The 23,295-nt window shown below is 39.1% G+C and overlaps 1 protein-coding gene across 2 annotated transcripts in view; it reads left to right on the top strand.

The window, feature by feature from the left end:
* The first annotated feature begins 531 nt into the window (after positions 1-531).
* FAF2 (Fas associated factor family member 2) overlaps positions 532-23,295 on the top strand; it is a 64,884-nt gene continuing 42,120 nt past the window's right edge. The window contains exon 1 of one of the 2 annotated variants that reach the window (XM_008588949.1): positions 532-607. In XM_008588949.1, coding sequence (XP_008587171.1) covers positions 545-607 — 63 coding nt within the window. In that variant the 5' untranslated portion in view covers positions 532-544. Of the gene's footprint in view, positions 608-13,273; positions 13,292-23,295 lie in introns of those variants that run through there. The other variant, XM_008588950.1, reaches the window with a different exon arrangement.

Raw genomic sequence — 23,295 nt, 5'->3', positions numbered from 1 at the left:
CGCTTCCAAACCCATCCCACAGCTTCCGGTTCGAAGGCGGTGTCGGAAATGCCCCGCCAATACTCTGGGCATGGCATGGACGTCACGGCATGGATCAAACATCAAATGGCCGATGTTACGGAAGGGCCACAATTTGCTGAGGAATTTCAGAAATAGCGGAGATTACCGGAAAATGGTTAGGGAGCAGCCGAAATCAGCCGAGTGCCATTCGGGACTTTCCGGACCTTCTCGAGGCACATTCGGGGCCTCTCGGCTGTCTGCGATCTATTCAGGGGTCTTAGGTTTCTAGCAGATCGGTTCATCGCCTAAATCGTAAGGGCGACTTGTACCGACAGTCCCTCGGCAGTTTCCGGAAGTGCTCGGAACGAGCCCGAGAGTGGCGCCCTCTGGCGGCAGGCTTTGGTGGTGGTAGGGAACGGTGTAGGGCCGAGCGCGCAGATACAGTTGTGCGCCAGCGGCCGTTCAGACCGGATGTGGTTACGGCTGAGGTCATTTCCGGCGGGTGACGGTGCGGACGGGTCAGGAGCGTAGAGGCGGCGGCAAAATGGCGGCGCCTGAGGAGCGGGATCTAACCCAGGAGCAGACAGAGAAGCTGCTGCAGTTTCAGGTAGCAGCGAGTACTCGGTGCAGCAAATGCCGCCGTGGGATAGGGAATGGGCCCCTAGAGAAGCGCAGAAGCTTCCTCAGATTGAGCCCGGGATTCCTCTCAGACCAGCTTGCCGGCCCCCTCCCCCCAGACGCCAACTGCTCTGATTCCCTCAGACCCTGAGACTCTGTCAGTCCCCGGCCTTCCAGCCATCGCTGCGGCCAAACCCGCCTCTTCTGTGCCCCTCAGCGGGTCAGCATTCATGGTTTCCCTAGCAGCGCCAGCCGTCAACCATTCTTCCCAGCCCTGTAACCTACTGGTCGGACCCTTTCCGCGCAGCCACTGTAGATCTGCCTGAGACGCTTAATCCCCAACGCGGAATTGGCTTCAGTTCAGGTCTCTGGAAAACCTCCTACCAGCATCCCATGCCATTTCCACAAACATTTTTTGAGGGTCTGTTGGGTCCCAGGTGTTGTCTTGGGGTCTGTGGTGGGGCAGGGGCCACCTACACACAGGCCTGGCCCACGCCCTAGAGGTATGGGAGGACACCACGTAAGGAAACAATGCAGTAGTATAAGTATCATCAATGGCTTCTGACGGGTTTATTATTTTGGGCTTATTCTTGGACTCCTGTGATTAACTATACTTGAGGAGGATGGTAACTTGCAGGAATCTGCCTCCTTTTTAGTGGATGTTGTGTTAAGAACATTTGGCACTAAGTACTTACCTCTGCGCTGGCGATTCTGTTGGAGGAGACCGCTAGGGTGGGTAACCTTGGCTTTTTGTTATCAGTTTCCTTATTTCTAAAATGCACATCTTAAAAATGTTTACCCCCCGAGGATATTGTGGAGATCAGATGAGCTTATGGATGATAAAAGGGTTTTTGTGAACTGTAAAGTGCTCCCAAACAGTATTGTTGCTATTAATCATTATTTAACTTAAGTAGAACTAAAGTTAGTGATACATTTATTTCTTAATATAAAATGTGCTTACTATTCATTTATTCACCAGTATTTATAATGAACCTTAGTGCTCAGGCACTGGTAGGTAGAATACCATTTACTGAGTATTTAAGATGTTGTAAGTACTTTAATAAACACTTAGTATACATTATCATTTAATACAACTACTCTACGAGGCTCATACTGTTACAGTCCCTATTTTACAGATGAAGGATATGAGACTTAAATAACATACTCATGTTACACGGCTAGTAAGTGATGGTGTCCTTTAAAGCTGGGTCCACCTTTCCAGAACCTTTCTCAGGGTTTTGACTTCTGTGCTGTACAACTGATATAAGTATCAGTTGTACAGCTGAGAGTGGGAAGCAAATGCTGCAATATTAAATCTTTTTTTTTTTTTTTGTGAATTCTCACTTTTCTATAATTTCCTTGATTAGATTTCACCATAATTAATTTTGAAGTGTTTACTTTCCCTCTTAAATTGAGCAATAGGTTGGAAGTTTAAATGGGAAAATGCCATCACAGTGGTAGTTGACATTTGGTTGGAGTTTTTAGTGGAGAAACTGATAGCACAGCAGATTAGAGTTAGAGATTGAATAAACAGCAGACAAGCAGCTTCCACTTACTGGCAGACCACCAATTTCAGAGTTTTGTTTAACTTCAGCAGAGAATTTTACACCTTACAACTCTTCAGGGATAGGCCCCCATGTTGTTTAAGTGTAACGAGGTGATATGAGTTAGAAATCATGACGTACTTAATTTGGTACTGAAAGAACATGAACATGAATATATGGTAGCATTTCTGAGATAAAGTGCATAAGAGTCTCCATTTTGCCTTCATTGGACATCTATATCAGAGGAGAGGTGGGTAGCAGGTTAAAGTTATATTAAGATTGTTTTATGAAGTTGGATTTATGGAGGAGAATGCATTTTATATTTATGTGATCTATAAGCAGTCACTGGATCAGATTTATTATCCGGATTGCCATTAAATGTTCTTTGAACCTTTCTAGTGTCAAGCATTATACCAGGTAGATGATGTACGTTAACCCTTTGAAACCTTTTTTTTTTTTTTGGTGGCTGGCCAGATATGGGGATCTGAACCCTTGACCTTGGTGCAATTCCACTTCATTCTAACCAATTAGCCAACTGGCCAGCCCCTTAAACCTCTTAATAACACTGCAAAGGTTAGCCCCAATTCATTGTATTAATGAAGAAGCAGGTTCTGAGAGGTCAAATAACTTGCATAAGTAATAAGTGGCAGAGAGTTAGAAATTCAAATTTATAACAATCTTATCATATTTATAATCATCTTCTCCATTAACCTAATGGAGAAGCCAGGTACATATATGAATAATAATTATCCTGCAAGGTGTTAGTGCTCATAGTGTAATATGATATAACAAAAAGTGCTGTGGGAGCTTAGAGAAGGGTAGGAGTATTGATGGTGGGGATGGCTTAGTAGTTACCATTTATTAAGTATCTACTATGCCTTGGCCGTGGTGTTAGATAATTTATAACCACGATTCTTAATCCTCATAGTAGCCTTGTAAAGTACTATAAGTGGTATGCTCCCAGGTGAGGAAACAGATCTATTGATGTATTTGCTCAAAGTCATTAAGCTGCTAACTAGTGGAATTCTGGTAGGCCTGAATCTGGACTTAAAGGCTGGTGTGTTACCACTGCACCTTGCTACTTTGAAGGAGAAATAGAATTTCAACAGGTGGTGGGCAGGAGGATGTTCAAAGCTGAGGAAACATCTAGCACAAGATATGGAGATGAAGATGGAAAAGTGTGGAGTGTGTTGTGGATTTAGAGAATTCGGAGTGGAAAATGAGGCTGGAAAGGTAAATTAGAGTTAGATTTTGGAGGCCTTTCAAAGCTGTGCCCAATGGTTTAAGCTTTAATCTGTAGGCATGAGGAGCCATCGAAGGATTTTTCAACTAGGGAGTGACACAACACTAGGTTTCAGGTTTGCTTCACTAACAGAATGAAGCATGTGCTTGGAAATCTCCATAGGGGTCAAGACAGAACAAGGTGACACTGCTAGAAGCTGGTTCTCAGTATTTTTCCTCATTCGATATATCAAAATTAGTGAAAGTAAAATATTTTGGAAATCTTAAGTTTCCTCTGTTTCGGTTTTTTTGGTGACGTGATTTGACTGGAACTCCTGGAGGTATACTTACCATGTTTCTCAGTCCATTTGATGTCTTCTAAGATTTTTCTATAGATGTTTATTTCTTTTGTTTATTTTGGAACCAGTTGAGTATGAATAACTAATACAGACATTTGTTTTAAGCTATTTCAAATGAGAAAGAATAGGGATATAGGTTTTAAGAAGACCTAATGCAGGTATGTGGAAGGTTACTTTTACTGGAGTCTTGTTTTTCCACATTTCTAAATTCAGTAGACTCTAGTGCCTTGGTTTACTCTCACTAGGTTGCTGTTTGAACACCTGGAGAAGGATGACATAGACAGAGAACGTGGGGACTAAAGGAGCTAGTCACAGCCAGTGGAGGAGCAAAATTATCCCTTTTCTGCTTGTACAGGACTAAGAGATTTCTTTCCTTTTAAATGGGTGTTAGGGTATGGCCCTCATTCTCTTAAATTATGGAAACTAAAGCATGAACTATAGGCTGTAGAATCAAGTTTATAACTCATTTTGAAAATCTTCCTTTTGACTGTTACCTAAAGGCAGAGAACGTGGGGACTAAAGGAGCTAGTCACAGCCAGTGGAGGAGCAAAATTATCCCTTTTCTGCTTGTACAGGACTAAGAGATTTCTTTCCTTTTAAATGGGTGTTAGGGTATGGCCCTCATTCTCTTAAATTATGGAAACTAAAGCATGAACTATAGGCTGTAGAATCAAGTTTATAACTCATTTTGAAAATCTTCCTTTTGACTGTTACCTAAAGGAGAAAAAAAATACATGGTGCTTTTTTTTTTTTTTTTTTTTTTTTTTTTGATCGTAGAGCGATCTGTTTGAGTTTTTTTGCCAGGAAATTTGGCACTGTAGAGAAAACATGAACTTTGAAACTCCGGGCAAACATGAATGAGCTTTTCAGCTTCTGGAGAGCGTCTACAATCTTGGGCAAGTTCTCACTTCTTTGAATCTCTTTGTCTTCTATAAAATGGAGATACTATTATCTAATTCACAGCATTCTTTTCTTTTTACTTTTAAAAAAATCTACCAAGTAATATGTGCTTGTTGCAAATCAGCAGCATACAATTGTATTTTTAAAAAGCAATTAAATCTCATTTTATTTCTCTCATCCTAATTCCAAGCTTGTTGTGTTTCTTTGTATACTTTTTTCCTGCATGTACATATTAAAAAACGCTTAAAGTAGAAGCTCTGTTACTCTAATTTCCATTTGACTGATTAGTTGGAACAGATATTCCCCATTTCCTAAGGTCTACTCTCTAATATGCTCACGTGCTGCTCTCACCAGTTGAGTTGTGCTCTTCACAAGAGTCAATTATTTTTGCCCCTAACCAGTGTGTGCTGGTTATGTTTGTCATATAAATTTAATTGTTACATAAATCAATAAAATCCCAGTTCAAAAAGAGTTTTCATTTACATGAAAACTAAATGAAATGCTTTACAGAGGTTCTATAGGGTCAAGTTGTTGGGGAAAAAAATGCCACTCGGGTGTGGGCAAGATAACTGTAAATGACTTTGGGAAAAATCATTGAGATATAGGATTGTACACTTACTGCTTGGCAAGTGTTTAAGGTTGCACTTCACTTAAAGAAATAGAATTAGTGTGGTTTATGATAGATCTAAGGAATGCCAGTGGACCTATTCCTAAAGAAAAGAGTAGGATTTTATCAAAAGATTGCTGTATAAATGTGTATACTTTATGTTAAAATAAAATATTGAAGTAATGTATAGAATATTTTTATTCTGCACTTTGTCACTTCAATTAATTGGCTACTTACGGGTCTCATTCTCATTAGGTAAGAGAACTTCTGCTATATTTGTCTTATATAAATATGATCATATTATACTTATGTAAGTCAGCATAACATAGTAAGTGATCATGAAGATTGACTCTGGAGTACAACTACCTGCATTTGAATCCTTACTTCTCAGGGCTGGCCAGTTACCTCAGCTGGTTAGAGCATGGTGTTATAACACCAAGGTCAAGGGTTTGGATGCCCATACCAGCCAACCACTAAAAAAAAGGACTGAATCCTGGATTCTCGAGTTACTAACTTTGTAACTTTGGGCATAATTAAGCTTCTCTGTGCCTTATTTTCTTTATCTATGGAGTAATAATATTACCCACTTCATGGGTAGTTTCAGTGATTAAATGAAACTTCATTGTTTCAACAATTAAGTGTTAATATACCTAAAGCACTAGCAAATATTAAGCACTTGAGTGTTAAACAGTATTATTATTCCTTTGTAGCCTTTTAAAACATTGATGGAGGGCCGGCCCAGTGGCGCACTCGGTATAGTGTGGCGGCGCTCCTGCCGAGGGTTCGGATCCCATATAGAGACCGGTCTGCTCACTGGTTGAGCGCGGTGCGGGCGCGACACCAAGGGTTGCGATCCCGTTGCTGGTCACGAAAAAAGACAAAAAGGAAAAAAATAATAATAAATAATAAATAAATAAAACATTGATGGATAATCAGGTTGTTTTCATTTTTTGCTTTCATACAAATAATGATGCAGTTAATATTCTTGTACATATAGATTTATCCATTCTCGGTCAACTCTTATTTATTTGGCATCTGCTATGTGCTAAAGTTCTGTTCACTGGAATAGAAGTCCATTAAACATAATTTCCACCCTGGAGGAGCTCACATTCTAGTGGGAGGAGAGAGAGAAGAGTTAAAATAAGTAATTGAAAAGTATATGTTAGGTGGTGGTTAGTGCTGTGGAGAAAAATAAATAAGGAATTTTGAGGAGGGGGTTTAATTTTAAATAGGATAATTAAAGGAAGGTCTCACTGAGAAAGTGTCATTTGTGTGAAAACCTGAAGGAGGTATGGAAACAAACCATGTAGATAGCTGAGAGAAGAGGATTCTAGATACAGGGAATAAGGCCTATAAAAGCCTTAGGGCATGGTGTTGTCCATGGTCTCAAAGGACCTCTCCAGGAATGGCAAGGAGGCCAGTGTAGCTAGAATCCAGAGAGGAAGGAGGAAGACAGTAGAAAATGAAGTCAAAGACATGGCTGTAGGACCAGATCATGATTTTGACTTGAACTCTGAAGTAAGGTGGGTAGCCTTGGGAGGGTTTTGAGTAGAATGATAACAGGATTTATTTTATGATTTAACAGGGTCACTGTGGCTGTTCTCCAAGATAGCCTGAGAGGAAGGTAAGGGAGGAAATAGAGACCAATTAGAAGGTTTTCACAATGATCCGGGAACTCTTGGACCAGGATGAAGGAGGTAGTAAAGATGAGTTGTTAAATTCCGAATCTATTTTGGAGGTAAAGTGAATGGGATTTTCTAAGGAATTGTATGTGGGGTGAGAAAGAAAGGGAAGAGAAATTAAGGATATCTAAGATTTTTGACTTAAGTAACAGAAAAAAATGTCATTAACTGAAATAAGGAAGGCTACTGGAAAGAACAAATTTGGGTATGGGGGTGGGGTGAGATGAGGAACTCAGTTTTGGTACTGTAAAGTATGAGATTTCAATTAGACATCCAATTAGAAGATATTAGGTGGGCAGTTGGAATCTTGAGTGCAGGAGAATTATCTGGGCTGGCAGTTCAAATTTGGGAATCATCTGCCTATAGATAATATTTAAAGGCAGGAAACTGTTTCAGATCACCTGGGGAGCCAGTATAAGATAAAAAGAGAAAAGATTAGAGGTCTAAGCCCTGGGGCACTTAATCTTCAGCATTCTGAGGATATATGGAGTACCTAGCAAAGGAGAATTAAGTGGCAGGTGAGGTAGGAGGAAACCAGTGTAGTGTCCTAGAAGTCAAGTGAAGTAACTTGAGGAATGAGAACAGATTTTGAATTTACATTGTGGGGGTCTTTGATGACCTTGACTAGAAGTGTTGTTGGAATGTTGCAGGGTGAAGGCTTGAGTGGAGTGAGATGAAGAGGGAATGGCACGGGTTTTGCTCTAAAGAGGAAAGAGAATAGGCAGAAGCTGAAGTAGGGAAGAGGGTTTCTCTTTTTGTTTGTTTGTTTTTTAATTGGGAAGAAAAGTCAGCATATTTGTATGCTGGTGAGGAAGATACATCAGAAAGAGAAAACTTGATGTGCAGAAAGAGCAGTTGCTATTGTGATATCAATGAGTAGGTAAGGGGGATAGAATCAGGCACAAAAGAGGAGGAATTGGCCTTTGTCAGGAACATGGATAAATTTGTCCATAGTAGAAGGAGAAAAGATGACTGTATTTGCAGGTTAAGTAGGTTGATGTCTTGATTGGAGCTTGTGATTATTTTCTCTGTGATATAGAAAACAAGGTCATGAACCAAGAATAAGGGTGGAAGAAGTGGTGTTGGAGGTTTGAGGAGACAGAAGATGTGCTCATGTAGGAGAGTGGGAGAGTGAATGGACTAAGCAACTGATATTTATGCAAGGCATAGAACTGAAAGGAAAAAGCCCTGGCCTGAGCGCAAAAGAAACACACCAGGAGACAGGGACTCAACCAAAGTGTATTAGGCAGGCAAAGTGAACAAGCAGGCTGCCCTCTCGGAAGTGGGAGCAGCAGCTGCCAGGGTCGGGCTGGGCCTTTTATATCCAGTTAGGCTGAGTTGGACTGTTCCTATTGGCTAAGAAGGAAGGGGAGGGAAGCGAGCGGGGTTTAAGCTGAGTTGGGGTTTTTCTATAGGTGGAGAAATTTGCGCGCAGGGGAAGGGGATGTGGTGGTGAAGGGGGAGGGCTTTTTTTGTGATTCTGGGAAAACGTGCTGTTCTAGGGACCTGAAACTCTCTGCAGCCATTTTGGGTGTTCCTTTCATCCGCCCGCCACCATCTTAGACATCGGCTAAAACATAATTGCCTAACAAGACAATTTCAGATTACCAAAATTATGATTGACAGCATTTATACCTAGACACACCAGTTTTCTAGGAACCTTATATGATTTTGGAACACAAGACATCGGCTAAAACATAATTGCCTAACAAGACAATTTCAGATTACCAAAATTATGATTGATAGCATTTATACCTAGACACACCAGTTTTCTAGGAACCTTATATGATTTTGGAACACATATTATTAATAACATCTCCATATAACACAAAGAAGGCCAAACATTATTTCTTGTTCTGACAGTGCTTCCCATGTAGTTTAATCTATCAAATAAGCCCACTGCTTTTAATACCTCTCTTTTATACATATCCTTTGAGAAGTTCCAGGGCCCTAGGAACCTTTCAAAGTTAGTTCAAGTCAAAAGACTGAATTTTCAGAATTTGGTTTTGGGAAGTTTGTCGAATAACAAAGAATTGAAACACTTAAACAGGATCATAAATTACTGTAAGATAAAACCAAAGTGGCAAAAGATTTCAAAGGCACAGAGCAAAAGAAATTTTCTTGACTAACATATTTCCTATGCTCGTTTCCTAAAAGATTTTTTAAAAAAACCTTTCATAGTTTTCTATTAAGTGCAGTTCGGTGCTACCAGAAAACCTTTTTGGTCCAACATAGGAGAGCAAAGTCTAGCCTTGCATACAAGTATTTTTGATGTTAATGCCCAATTTTTAGAAAAACTTATACATAATTCATTTTTAATTATAGCCAATTTTAAAATTTCTTTTATAAATCTACCCTTCACAAATCATTGTTGTGATTTACTCAGACTTTCTGTTTTTGTCCTATACTTTCTACTTCCTAAATAGCCGGTCATTTTACTCCAGGACAAAAATTCGTTGCACCAGATGCTTTCTCACACAAAAGTATTCTCTTTTCTTTTTAACCTTCCTGACCACAACTACATCTTCATATTCATAGCTTTCTTCATATCTCCTCTTCTCCTACATACTTGTTTCTTTTCTTATCAATACTAAAATGACATCATTTACCTAAAAATTGCATACAGAATGATCTTTCTGTTTTAGGCTGGGTTCACAACTTCAACCTTAAAAGTGCCTAGCAAAGACAATGTAATTCTCTGTCTGATTAGTAAACCCAGACAAAGATGTATGCTGATAATTCTAGAAACATTTTTTATAGCAGTCTGATTTTAAACTTTTTACTTTATTTTTAGTTTCTTTAGTTTTAAGCAGCATGATTCTTTCCTTAACAGGTTTCTGCTTTAACACTTGCAGAACTTTGTGTACAGACAGATGTATTTTGTCCAGAGACATAGCCAATTGTAACAATTTCTTTTTCTCTAAAGAAGCTCAGAGAAACTAAAGAAACTCAGAAAGAGAGAGAAAAAAAATTTTTTTTTTCTTTTTGATCATCAGTTTTTAAGAGACCAAAATGCACACACCTTAGTTACTCAAACCCAAGCATGCAGAGCTTTCTCGAACATACAAAATGCTGGCTTTTTTTCATCCTTGAGTCATTTTTCATACCCAAATGCTACTTTTTAACAAGGAAACAGCATAGAAAGAATGTTATAGAAAAGATACATGAAAAGGTTTAGGACAGAAAAAGTGAGGAAGGCTGCAAAGCACATGAGATTCAGTATACAAGGAGGTGAACATATAGCAAGGGAATGTAGAAAGGACAGGCCATCCCTCATGTCCCCATCAATTTGGCTGTTGTTACTCTTTCAAGCAATTAGACTGTGTCTTAGCTACTGAGTTTCATTGTAGGTTGTAAGTTAATACTGTTTAAGTCACTGCAAGAAATATTCCACCTTTCATCTTTAGCTCAGAATGCTAAACAACGTTTCTAAATGAGCCCTGCAGCTCTATTTAGGAGTGGGGTCATCAAGGATGTCAGTGTTAGGGGGAGGCTTTGCTTTGATTCCCGGATAGCAAATCAGACAATTTCCACTTAGTTTTGGATCCTGATGTAAGGCTGTAAAGGCCTGGATATATGGGACCTCAGCCCACTTATGGGCCCTGTGACATACGAGATCCAGTTGTAGGATGGTGGTAATTTAGAGAACCATTTTGGGGCCATTGTTCTCCATTTATCTAACTTACATTGGGGCCAAGCCACAATAGAAAAATGTGAACTTTTTCCTTTTCAAATCATCTAGTTTTTTTTTTTTTTCCTTTTTGTCTTTTTTCGTGTCCGGCAACGGATCGCAACCCTCAGTGTCGCGCCCGTACTGGACCAGGACCAGCAACGGGATCGCAAACCTTGGTGCTGCACCCGCACCTCGCTCAGCCAGTGAGCGGGAGCCGGTCTGTATGTGGGATCCGAACCCTCGGCGGGAGCGCCGCCGCACTCCCAAGCGGCGCACTGTAGCAGTGCGCCACCGGGCCGACCCAAATCATCTAGTTTAAAGTAGCCACAGTTCTTTAATATGCACCAAAAGGGTGACTGTTCAAGGATTGTTGGAATATTTCCCATCTTGTCTCTATGGGCACAAGAAAAAGAGACTTGGGTGGAAAAAAGAAAGAAAAACAGGCCAACCTGGTGGAGCACTGGAGAGTGCGCCACTTGGGAGTGCAGTGGCGCTCCCGCCAAGGGTTCGGATCCCATGTGGAGACCGGTTCCCGCTCACTGGCTGAGCGCGGTGTGGGCGCAACACTGAGGGTTGCGATCCCGTTGCCGGTCCCCGGTACGGGCACGACACTGAGGTTTGCGATCCCGTTACCAGTCAGTAAAAAAAGACAAAAAGGAAAAAAAGAAAGAAAGAAAGAAAGAAAAATCACTCACCAAGGAGCAAGTGTCCTTCTCCTGGTGTGCTCTCCACTCGAGTAGCTGGGCAGGCGTCCCTCTGCCCTCTACTACTGGGGCCCATTGGAAGGCGTCCCTCTCCGATGAGGCCATTTATCTTTGGACATCTCAAGTCAAGGAGTTTGATGCTCTGTCCCCTCATACCAAAGGGGTATCCCTCCCTGTAAACTCTTTTTTTCTCACAATAAAGCTGGTGCCCAACAATAAGATTAGGTGTGGGACTAGGATGCAGACCATTTGACTGGGCATCTGCCTAGAAGGCAAAATGGGCTAACTGCCAGTTGGCTCTTTTACCAAAGATTTCAGGACAATATTGAAAGTAAGGGGAATGAGTGGTGGGTGGGCCAGTTTGTCAGAGTAGATTACACAAGGCTTCTGTTGTGGCTTGGCCCCAATGTAAGTTAGATAAATGGAGAACAATGGCCCCAAAATGGTTCTCTAAATTACACCACCATCCTACAACTGGACCTCGTATGTCACAGGGCCCCCACCATTTCTACCAAATATATATATGGTTTCCCAACTAAAAACCTTCTACTTCCTCTCTGTTCCACATAGAAACTCCTAATCCCACCTAGTGTGCAGGTGCTGGCTGATGCAGTCTGAATATTTATGAGCAGCCTCCCTGGGTCATGTCCCTATCTTTTCCTGCCTCAATAGGATCAATGGATTGCAGGTCCCAGGAGGTTGAAAAATTGTTAGAGAGAAGGCATTAGAAGGAAGGAAGCTGAAAAGGAAGGAGTGTGGTAGGAGACTGTTGGGGGGCTTGCCGTTATTGATAATGGGGAAGTCTAGGGTTTGACCCCGGGATTGAATGGCTGAGGTAGAGTAGAGATCACTGGAAGAGCTATAGATAAGGAATGGATAGACCAAAGTTTTCGAACAATTACGCAAATAGTAAAATCACCAGGACTCTAATAGAGTTGGAGAGAATGACTGAGATCCGGGAGCTAAAGTTTTAGAAAATTAAAGGCAGTGATTTGGAGTGAGCAAATTATCCCAACAAGGGAGGGATATTGAATAGTGTAGTCTGATGAAACTTTGAGATTTGAAGGTGTTTTTGTGATATTGTTTAAACATGTATTGAGCACTTACTTTGACCCAGGTGCTCTAGATCCATTGTATCAGTGAATCCTCCCAATAAACAAATCGGCTGAACCAGTTTTTTAGATATTCCAAGTCTCTGTCTACTCTGTACCTATACCCTCACAGCTGAACAAGACTGGTCTTTAAATCAATTTATGATCGCTAACCTCACATGAACTTGTAATACTGCCTTGCCTTCATACTAGTTGCCTAGTCCATTCACTCTTTCCCTCTCCTCGTATTGGTTAGTTAACTAGCATCAGTAGGTAACTTACTCAAGTTTAGTAATGAACTGAGATTTGATCGAGAACTCTGGATTCCCTTTCTTCCTTTTTCCTACCACCTAACACCACCTCTCTGGCTCTAAGTGTTAATTTGTTTTCAGCTACAGGTACGTAAGTAGGACCAATAGAAACAGCTATGTGGTAATTTAAAGAAAGAGAACACAGCAAAGGAAGTCCAAAAGTGTGTTCTAATCATGGACATCATCACTCATGGTTAGTTCTCTCAATCTCTACATGAGGATGGACTTTTTAAGGAGAAGGGAAGAAGTAGTACCCGAAAATGGGAATGAACAATAAGCAGGGCAGTTATCTTGCTTCCATCCATGGGAAAGAAAATGTGGGAGAGAGAGGACTTCAAGAGAAGGAGTGTCCTCAGGGAAAAGCCAAGTTTCAGTTAAACCAGGAATATGAAGGAAGTGTTCAGAGAAGTTAAGAATAGAGGGAATATTGTTGATATAGTAGGGCTTTTATTTTTGTGGTGTTACTGAGTCAAAACAAATGTACTTCATTTTTTTTTTTCTTTTTTTTTTTGTGGCTAGCCCTTATGTGGATCTGAACCCTTGACCTTGGTGTTATCAACACTGTGCTCTAACCAGCTGAGGTAACGGACCAGCTCTGTACTTGATAATTTTAACAGCTACTGTTAGACTACTTTCCAGAAGGGTTTTGGTAGCTTACACTCCCACTAAGAGAACCTATTTACCTGTACCCTTGCTAGCACTGGATAATCTTTTTCAATTTTTATCAGTCTGATGGAATAAAAAAGATCCCATTTTAATTTGCATTTCTGGTGGTAGTGGTCGTAGTTTTTAGTTTTGTTTTGCAATCAATTGAGTTTAAAGAGCAACCCTAACTTCATATGGGAAAGAATAGAGACATAAGAGTTAGAGATAGCTTATCATCTTCCAGCTTATTGGCTTCCATTTTTTAAGACATGATGCAGGTGTCCCATGGTGTATGGAAGGTTTGCTTTCTGGCCAAGTATGTTGCAGAATAAAGGTGTGCTAATTTTGTATCTCATTATTCCATAAATTTACAACTACAGATGATATTGTGCTTCTTTTGGATATTTCTGATTAGTTATAGTGTAAATTTCCAGTCTGTCCTCTTCATTTTCTGTGGGGTTGTTTGACATTTTCTTACCTTTTTGTGGGGGGGCTGGTCGGTAGGGAGATCCAAACCCTTGACGTTAGTGCTAGCAGCACCTTGCTCTGCAGAGTGAGGTAACCTGCCAGTCCTCTTACCAATTTTAGTTCTTTTTATAAAGAGGGATATTGATTAGGTATAGCAAATATTTTCTCCTGTGATATCATTATCTTTAACTTTATCTTTTTTCATATCTTTCTACAATTTTTATGTCATATAAAATTGGTACTTTTTTTCTTTTTGGGCTTGGATTTTCTGTTTTGTCTAAGAATGCCTTTGACTTAATGAGTCTATACATAACGTTCTCTTTCGTTTTCTTCAAATATTTTATAGTTTTCTTTTTTCGTTTAGTTTTTTGTGGTTTTTTTGGTGGCTAGCCAGTACAGGAATCCAAACCCTTGACTTGAGTGTTATTACACTGCGCTCTAACCAACTGAGCTAACCAGACAGCCCTATAGTTTTTCTTTTTGAAATCAGATCTTTAATTCATGTAGCATTTTATTTTTTGTATGGCATATGATAAGAACCTAACTTCACCTTTTCCAGGAAAAAAACTCTAAAGGTTTGCTGATTTTGAGTAGCCCTCTTTTATCCTACTTTATTCCATTTCATTAACCTGTCTGCTGGTACCAATACTGATTTAATAAGTTTAATTTTATACTAAGTTTTTATTTATTTATTTTTTTGTCCTTTTTGAGACCGGCTGCACCGCGCTCAGCCAGTGAGCACTGTGAGCGCACCGGTCATCCCTATATAGGATCCGAACCTGCGGCGGGAGCGCTGCTGCGCTCCCAGCGTCCCCAGTGCCCCCGCACTCTCCTGAGTGCGCCACAGGCTCTGCCCTATACTAAGTTTTTATGTCTGATAGAACATACCTCTTTCACTATTCTGTTTTTTTCTTCTTGAAAAATTTTTGGTAATTCTTATACATTCTTTCATTTACATTTAAAAATCATTTTGTGCAATTGTGGGATCATTGAAATTGCATAAAATACATACAGTTGGCCTTCTGTATCCATAGGTTCTGCCTCTGTGGATTTGCCCAACCACGGATTGAAACTATTTGGAGGGGGAAAAAAGCAGTAAAAAATAACAATACAACAATAAGAAAACAAATTTAAAAAACAATACAGTATAACAACTATTTACATAGCATTTACTATTAGGTATTATAAGTAATCTAGAGATGATTTAAAGTATACAGAGGATGTGCATAGATTATATGCAAATACCACATACTGTTTTATATAAAGGACAGTGAATGTATGGGATGGGGATGTCATGCTGGAACGAATCCTCTGTAAAGTATGTTAATTTGGGACTGGTTGAAGTTCAGAAACATGTACATCTCTTTTTATTCAGCTATGTCATATTCCCTTTAAAATGTTTTATAACTTCATCTAGATTTTTTACCTTCCTTATTAAACTTATTCCCAGGTATTTTGTAGTTTTGGTCACCCTTGTGAATGGGATAGTTCTTTATTTCTAAACGGTTACTAATAGAAATGCTGTTGATTTTTGTACATTTAACTTGATTCTTGACTACGTTCTATCCTGTTTCTTACCATATTTGCTGATTGTTACTAATAGTTTTCTAGCTTGCTATCTTGGTTTTTTAAAATAACTATTGAGCTATTATTAATATCCCGTAACATTAAGTAATCCTTTTGACGTATACAATTCAGTGTTTTTTAGTATATTTACTGAATAATTACAGAGTTATGCAGCCATCACCACTATTTAATTCCAGAATTTTTTTTTTTTTTTTTTTTTTTTAAAGATGACCGGTAAGGGGATCTCAACCCTTGACTTGGTGTTGTCAGCACCACGCTCTCCCAGTGAGCGAACCGGCCACCCCTATATAGGGATCCGAACCCGCAGCCTTGGTGTTGTCAGCACCACACTCTCCCGAGCGAGCCACGGGCTGGCCCTTAATTCCAGAATATTTTCATTACTCCCAAAAGAAACTAAGTTTCTAGCAGTCACTCCCCATTCTCCTTTCCCTCAACCTTTATATCTATATTCTGTCTCATGGATTTGCCTATTCTGGGCATTTCATATGAGTGAAATCATACACTATTTCATATGAATGGAATCATACGCTCTGTGTGTCTTCTTTCACTCAACATCATGTTTTCAAGGTTCATCTGTATTGTAGTATACTTCATTTCTTTTTATAGTCAAGTAATATATTCAATTGTGTGGGTAAACTATATTTGTTTCTCTCTTCATCAGTTGGTGGCCATTTGGGTTGTTTCTGCTTTTTGGTTATTAATAATGCTGATATAAATATTTGTGTACAAACTTTTGTGTGGATATATTTTTATTTCTCCTGGGTATATACTGAGGAGTAGGATTGCGGGGTCACATGGTAATCCTGTTTAACTTCTTGAGAAATTGCCAACTTTTCCAAAGTAGCTGCACCATTTAACATTCCTGTCAGTAGTGTATGCAGGTTCCAGTTTTTCCATGTCCTTGCCAAAGTTTATTGTCATTCATCTCTAGTTGTAGCCATCCCAGTAAGTGTGAGGTTGTATCTCATTGTGGATTTTTTTTTTTTTCCGTTTTTTTTGTCTTTTTTTTTTTACTGACCGGTAACAGGATCGCAACCCTCCGTGTCGCGCCCGTACCGGGGACCGGCAACGGGATCGCAACCCTCGGTGTTGCGCCCACACCGCGCTCAGCCAGTGAGCGGGAACCGGTCTCCACATGGGATCTGAACCCTCGGCGGGAGCGCCGCCACACTCCCAAGTGGCGCACTCTCCAGTGCACCACCGGGCCGGCCCTCATTGTGGTTTTGATTGCATTTCCCTAAAACTAAAATGACCTTGAGCATCTTTCTTCTCCCATTCTTCAGTTTCTCTTTTCACTTTCTTGACAGTATCCTTTGAAGTTTTAAATTCTTTTGAAGTCCAGTTTATCTGTTTTATCTTTTGTTGCTTGTGCTTTTGGTGTCATATCTAAGAAACCATGACCTAATCCAAGGTTACAAAGATTTACTATGCTTTATTTTAAGACTTTTGTAGTTTTAGCTCTTATATTTAGATCTGTCATCCATTTTTAGTTTAATGAATGAATGTAAGTTAGGGGTCTGACTTCTTTTTGCATGTGGATGTACATTTTCCCCAGCACTGTTGAAAAGATGATTCTTACCCCACTGAATGACTTTGGAACTGTTGTCAAAAATCAGTTGGCCATAACTAAGAGTTTATTTCTGGATTCTCATTTCTATTCCACTGATATGTGTTTATCCTTGTGCCAGTATCACACTATCTGACTATTGCAGCTGTGTAATAAGTTTGAAATCAGAAAGTGTGAGTCCTCCAATTTTGTTCTGTTTTCAAAATTGTTTTGGCTATTCTGGGTGCCTTACATCTCCAAATGAATTTTAGGATCACCTGTTGTTTTCTTTCTTTTCTTTTCTTTTTTTTGGCAACTGGCCAGTATGGGGATCTGAACTGTTGACCTTCGTGCTATTAACACCATGCTGTAACCAACTGAGCTAACTGGCCAGCCCCTAGAATCACCTTTTCAATTGCTGGGAGTGGAGGGGGAAAAGCCAGCTGAAATTGACTCTGTAGATCAATATGGGGAGTATTGCCATCTTAACGATATAGTCTTCCATTCCATCAACATGGGACGTCTTTTCATTTATTTAAGTCATCTGTAACCTCTTTTATTATGTTTTGCAGCTTTCAGTGTGTAGGTCTTGCACTTCTTTTGTTAAATTTATTCCTAAAATTTTCATTCTTTTTGATGGTGTTGTGAATGTAATTGTTTTCTTAATTTTATTTTCAAATTTTTCATTGCTTGTACATAGAAATACAACTGATTTTTGTATATTGCTCTTGTACCCTGCAGCCTTCCTGAATTCATTTGTTAGTTCCAATGGTTTGGGGAGGGGGGGCTCTATCACAAAGTGGGCAGTACTGGAGAATGTTCAGTTGTACACATGTTTTCTTATATTTCTCTTTATTTTTCTGAGGAATGTTTAACAGAGGGTGAAACTGAGAATTTGTACAAAAATATTGCCCCCCTCCTTTTTTTTGGCTGCTGGCCAGGGATTTGAAGGGCTCCTCCCCACCCCCCTTTTTAATTGCAATTTGGGAGATAAACACGTACCACATAGCCTAAAATATACTTGAGAGAATGCAAGTTCTTTTCAAAAAGGATGTATAAAAGATTTTACATGTGGGGGCCGGCCCGTGGCTCACTCGGGAGAGTGCGGTGATGATAACGCCAAGGCTCTGGGTTCGGATCCCATATAGGGATGGCCGGTTCACTCACTGGCTGAGCGTGGTGCTGACAACACCAAGTCAAGGGTTAAGATCCCCTTACTGGTCATCTTTTTTGAAAAAAAAAAAAAAGATTTTACATGTGGGCCGGCCCGGTGGCGCACTGGAGAGTGCGCTGCTTGGGAGCGCGGCGGCACTCCCGCCGAGGGTTCGGATCCCAGGTGGAGACCGGTTCCCGCTAACTGGCTGAGCGCGGTGCGGGCGCGACACCGAGGGTTGCGATCCCATTGCTGGTCCCTGGTATGGGCGTGACACCAAGGGTTGCGATCCTGTTGCCGGTCCCTGGTACGGGCATGACACCAAGGGTTGCGATCCCGTTACCGGTCAGTATAAAAAAAAAAAAAAGATTTTACATGTGGAAGACTTACCTAATATTGTTCACGCATACAGAATTAAACCTGTGATCTGAGAATTAAAAGTGTGGACAATTATAGAATTTTTTCACATAAAAATTCAAATATAATTTAACACATTTCCCACAAGCTTAATATTAATACGTTATGCTTCAGTAGCTTCTACACATATCATATGTGGTTTGCCTTTCACATAACATTACCTTCTTAGTGACTCATAGGTAACTCTGAGGGTATTTCAACACACCATTTTATTTGTCTACTTTTATTTACTTATTCTTCTTTCAACACCCCATTTTAGTAGGTAAGGAAACAGCAGGTATAGGAGTAGTTATGAGCAGTATAATGTAGTGATGAGAGCATAAACTTTGGAGTCAGAATACTCCCAGTTCAAATTCCTGACTCTACAACTTGCCTTCCATTTGCTAATGGGAATGTTAGTTCATTCTCTAAGTCTTAGGTTTCATATCTATAAAAATAAAAAGATATTACTTATGTCATAGGGTTGGTAGAATTAGATAGCATATTTTAAACTGTCCAGTGGTGTGTGTGTGTGTATCCTGATACCTAATAATTATTCAGTAAATGTAAATTATTGTAGAATCCTGATCATCTTACTTTTAGTATATTTGTCCTCTGCCCCAAGGGAGACAGAGGACATGCTACCTCTGTAAAATCTGTGTATCTTGACAAGTGCTAAATGAGTGAATGCCCAAGTATTTACTTTGAATAAAACTTTTAAATTGGTATTATTTTATTGGTAGATAGAGATGAATTTTGTTTTAATTAATAAACTTTATTTTTTAGAGCAGTTCTAGGTTCACTGCAAAATTAAGTGAAAGGTACAGAGAATTCCCATATATGCTCTGTCACCACACAGACACACAGCCTCCCCCACTATCAATATCCTGTACATGAGTGGTACATTTGTTATAATTGATCAATCTATTTTGACATATCATCACTCAAAATCCATAGTTTACATTAGGGTTCGCTCTTGGTGTTGTATATTCTGTGGGTTTTGATAACTGTATAATGACGTGTATCCTCCATTATGGTATCATACAGAATAGTTTCATTGCCCCAGAAATCCTCTATGTTCTGCCTATTTATCCGTCTCCTCAATCCCTGGCAGCCACTTATCTTTTTACTGTTTCCTTAATTTTCCCTTTTCCAGAATGTCATATGGTTGGAATCATATACTATGTTGCCTTTTTATTTTTTTATTTTATTTTATGTTATTTTTTAAAAATATGACCGGTGAGGGGATCTTAACCTTTAACTTGGTGTTGTCAGCACCACACTCTCCCAAGTGAGCCAACCGGCCATCCCTATATAGGGATCCGAACCTGTGGCCTTGGTGTTACGAGCACCACACTCTCCCAAGTGAGCCAACCGGCCATCCCTATATAGGGATCCGAACCTGTGGCCTTGGTGTTACGAGCACCACACTCTCCCAAGTGAGCCAAGGGGCGGCCCCATATGTTGCCTTTTTAGATAGGCATCTTTTGCTTAGTAATACTCATTTAAGTTTCCTCCATGTCTTTTTATAGCTCGATAGCTCATTTCTTACTAGCTTTGAATAATATTTCATTTTCTAGATGTGCCACAGTTTATCCATTCACTTACTGAAGGACAGCTTAGTTGCTTCCAAGCTTTGGCAGTTATGAATAAAGCTGCTGTAATCATCCACGTACAGGTTTTGTGTGAAATAAGTTTTCCTTTTTTATTAATTTTTTTTTTAAAGATGACTGGTAAGGGGATCTCAACCCTTGACTTGGTGCTGTCAGCACCACGCTCTCCTAAGTGAGCTAACCGGCCATCCCTATATAGTGAGTGATCTGAACCCACGGCCTTGGTGTTATCAGCACCACACTCTCCCAAGTGAGCCACGGGCCAGCCCATCTCTTATGTTATCTTGTAAGAATTTTATAGTTTTATGTTTTACATTTATGTCTGTGACCCATTTTGAGTTAATTTTTCTGAAGGGTGTAAGGTCTGTGTCAAGAATCCCCTTTTTTTTTTTTTTTTTTTTTTTTTTTTTTTTTTTTTTTTTGCATGTGAATGATCATTTATTCCAGCATCATTAGTTGTTTTGTTTTGGGTTTTGTTTGTTTGTTTTGGGTTTTTTGTTTGTTTGGCTGCTGGCCAGTAAGGGGAACTGAATCCTTGACTTTTGTGTTATAGGTCTGTGCTCTAACCAACTGAGCTAATCAGCCATCCCATCATTTGTTGAAAAGATTATCTTTTTTCCATTGTGTTGCTTTTTTGCTCCTTTGTCCACAATCAGTTGACTATATGGGTCTATTTTTGTGCTCTCTATGACTTTGTTCTCCTTTAATACTGAGTTGGCTATTCTGTCTCTCCATGTAAACTTTAGAATCAGTTTGTTAATATCCACAGAATAACTTGCTGGGTTTTTAATTGGGATTGCCTTGAATCAATAGATCAAGTTGGGAAGAACTGATGTCTTGACAATATTGATACTTCATATCCATGAACATGGAATCTTTCCATTTGTTTCTTTGATATCTTTCATCAGAGTTTTATAGTTTTCCTTATATAGATCTTGTGTATATTTTGTTAGATTTATACCTTAATATTTTATTTTGGGGATGCTATCGTAAATGGTTGTACATTTTTTATTTCAAATTCCACTTTTTTATGGCTGGTATATAGGAAAGTGATTAACTTTTGTATATTAACCTTATTCCTTGTAACCATGCTATACTTGCTTATTAGTTCTAGGAGGTTTTTTTTGGTCAGTTCTTTCCGATTTTCGACATGGATGATCATGTCATCTACTGTTTTCTTTCTTCTCAATCTGTATACTTCTTGTTCCTTTTATTGTCTTAATCACATTAGTTATGACTTCAGGTATGCTGTTTTTTCTGGTTTTTTTGGTGGCTGGCCAGTAAGGGGATTTGAACGCTTGACCTTAGTGTTTTAAGGTTGCACTCTAACCAACTGAGCTAACTAGCCAGCCATCCTGTACAATGTTGAAAAGCATTGATGAGAGAGGATACATCCTTACATTGTTCCTGATCTTAGCAGGATAATTTTTTAAAAGTTTCTAACCATTATGTGTGATGTTAGCTGTAGGTTTTTTGTAGATGTTCTTTATGAAGTTGAGGATTGTCCCCTCTATTCCTAGTTTGTTGAGAATTTTTATCATGAATGGGTGTTGTGTTTTGTCAAATGCTTCTTCAGCATATATTGATATGATCATGTGATTTTTCTTCTTTAGCCTGTTGATGTGATGAATTACATTTATTGATTTTTGAATGTTGAACCAGCCTTGCATACCTGGTATAAATCCCACTGGTTGTGGTGTATAATTCTTTTTTATGTTTTTGAATTTGATTTTGTAATATCTTGTTGAGGATTTTTTCATCTATGTTGATGAGAGATGTTGGTCTGTATTTTTTTCTTGCAATGTCTTTGTCTGGTTTTAGTATTAGGGTAATGCTGGCCTCATAGAATGAGGAAGTAGTTCTGTCTTCTGGAAGAGACTGTAGAGAATTGACATAATTTCTTCCTTAAATGTTTGATAAAACTTGCCAGAGAATCCACCTGGGCCTAGTGCTTTCTGTTTTATGAGGTTATTAATTATTGATTCAGTTTCTTTAATAAATATAGGCCTATTCAGATTGTTTCGGTGAATTTTTTTTTAATTCCTTCAATTTATTACTAGATGGAAGCTCCACAAAGGCAGAAATTTTTTGTTTTGCTCATTAGGAACTTCAGTGTCTATCTTAGTGCCTATTACATACAAATTTAATAGACACTTGTTGGGTGAATAGATTGTAGTTTAAGTTTTTAGAAAAAGTCTGTAAAGGGGGGAAGCCAAGTTTTATTTATCACTGAAACAGTTTTGGGTTGGGGCTAAGTTTTCTTATCCAGGGCTTGATGCCCATTATAACACTTGAGGCCCATTCTCAGCCAGTATAACTTTATTTTATTTTATTAATATTATTTTTTTACATTCTATGATGTTGCTGCAGAGCAGTTGGGAGGGATGGGGAGAGGGGAAAGGGAAAGGAAATGTGATGGAAGGCGGAGGGGCAGCGTCCCTAATTTGATACCTGAAATGCTCCAGTAAGCATTTCCTTTGAGTGTCATGTTGGTGCTCAAAATGTTTTGGATTTTGGAGCATTTCAGATTTCAGATTTTCACATTAGGATGCTAAAACTGTATAAAGAATTATTCTTCTTTCATTTTTATAGCTGTATAATTCCCATTGTATGAATGTACCATAATTCCCCATTGATGGACATTTGTGTTATTTCTTATCTTTTTGCTGTAACAAATAGATTAGCAATAAGAAGAATTGTGCATATGTCTTTTTTATTTTTTGCTAGTATACCTTCGAGACAGATTCCTAGAAGGATTTCTGGTTCAAAGAATTAAATACTTATGTATATGCATATGAATATGTAACTTTGCTAGACTTCCAGGGATTGTACCATTTTGTATTCCCACAGTCACCAAAAGTGTGTTGTCAAATTCATTATAGTTTTACTTTACTTTTTAATTCCGAGTTAAGTTGATCAATTTTTCATATATTTAAGGACCACTGAAGTTTATGTTTCTATGAATTATCTGTTTTTCTTGCCCACTTTTCTGTCAGGTTAGTGGCCTTTTTCTCTATCCTAGAAATTCTTTATATATTAAGAATATTCAAGAGTTTTTTTGTAGAGGCTTTAGGCTGTTCGATATATAGGATCATGTCATCTGCAAACAGGGACAGTTTGACTTCATCTTTTCCAATCTGGATGCCCTTTATTTCCTTCTCTTCTCTGATTGCTCTG

Source organism: Galeopterus variegatus, unplaced genomic scaffold (assembly GCF_000696425.1).
Source record: "Galeopterus variegatus unplaced genomic scaffold, G_variegatus-3.0.2 Scaffold5118, whole genome shotgun sequence".
In the NCBI taxonomy this organism is placed as follows: Eukaryota; Metazoa; Chordata; class Mammalia; order Dermoptera; family Cynocephalidae; genus Galeopterus; species Galeopterus variegatus.
This window is presented reverse-complemented; position numbering and strand designations above follow the sequence as displayed.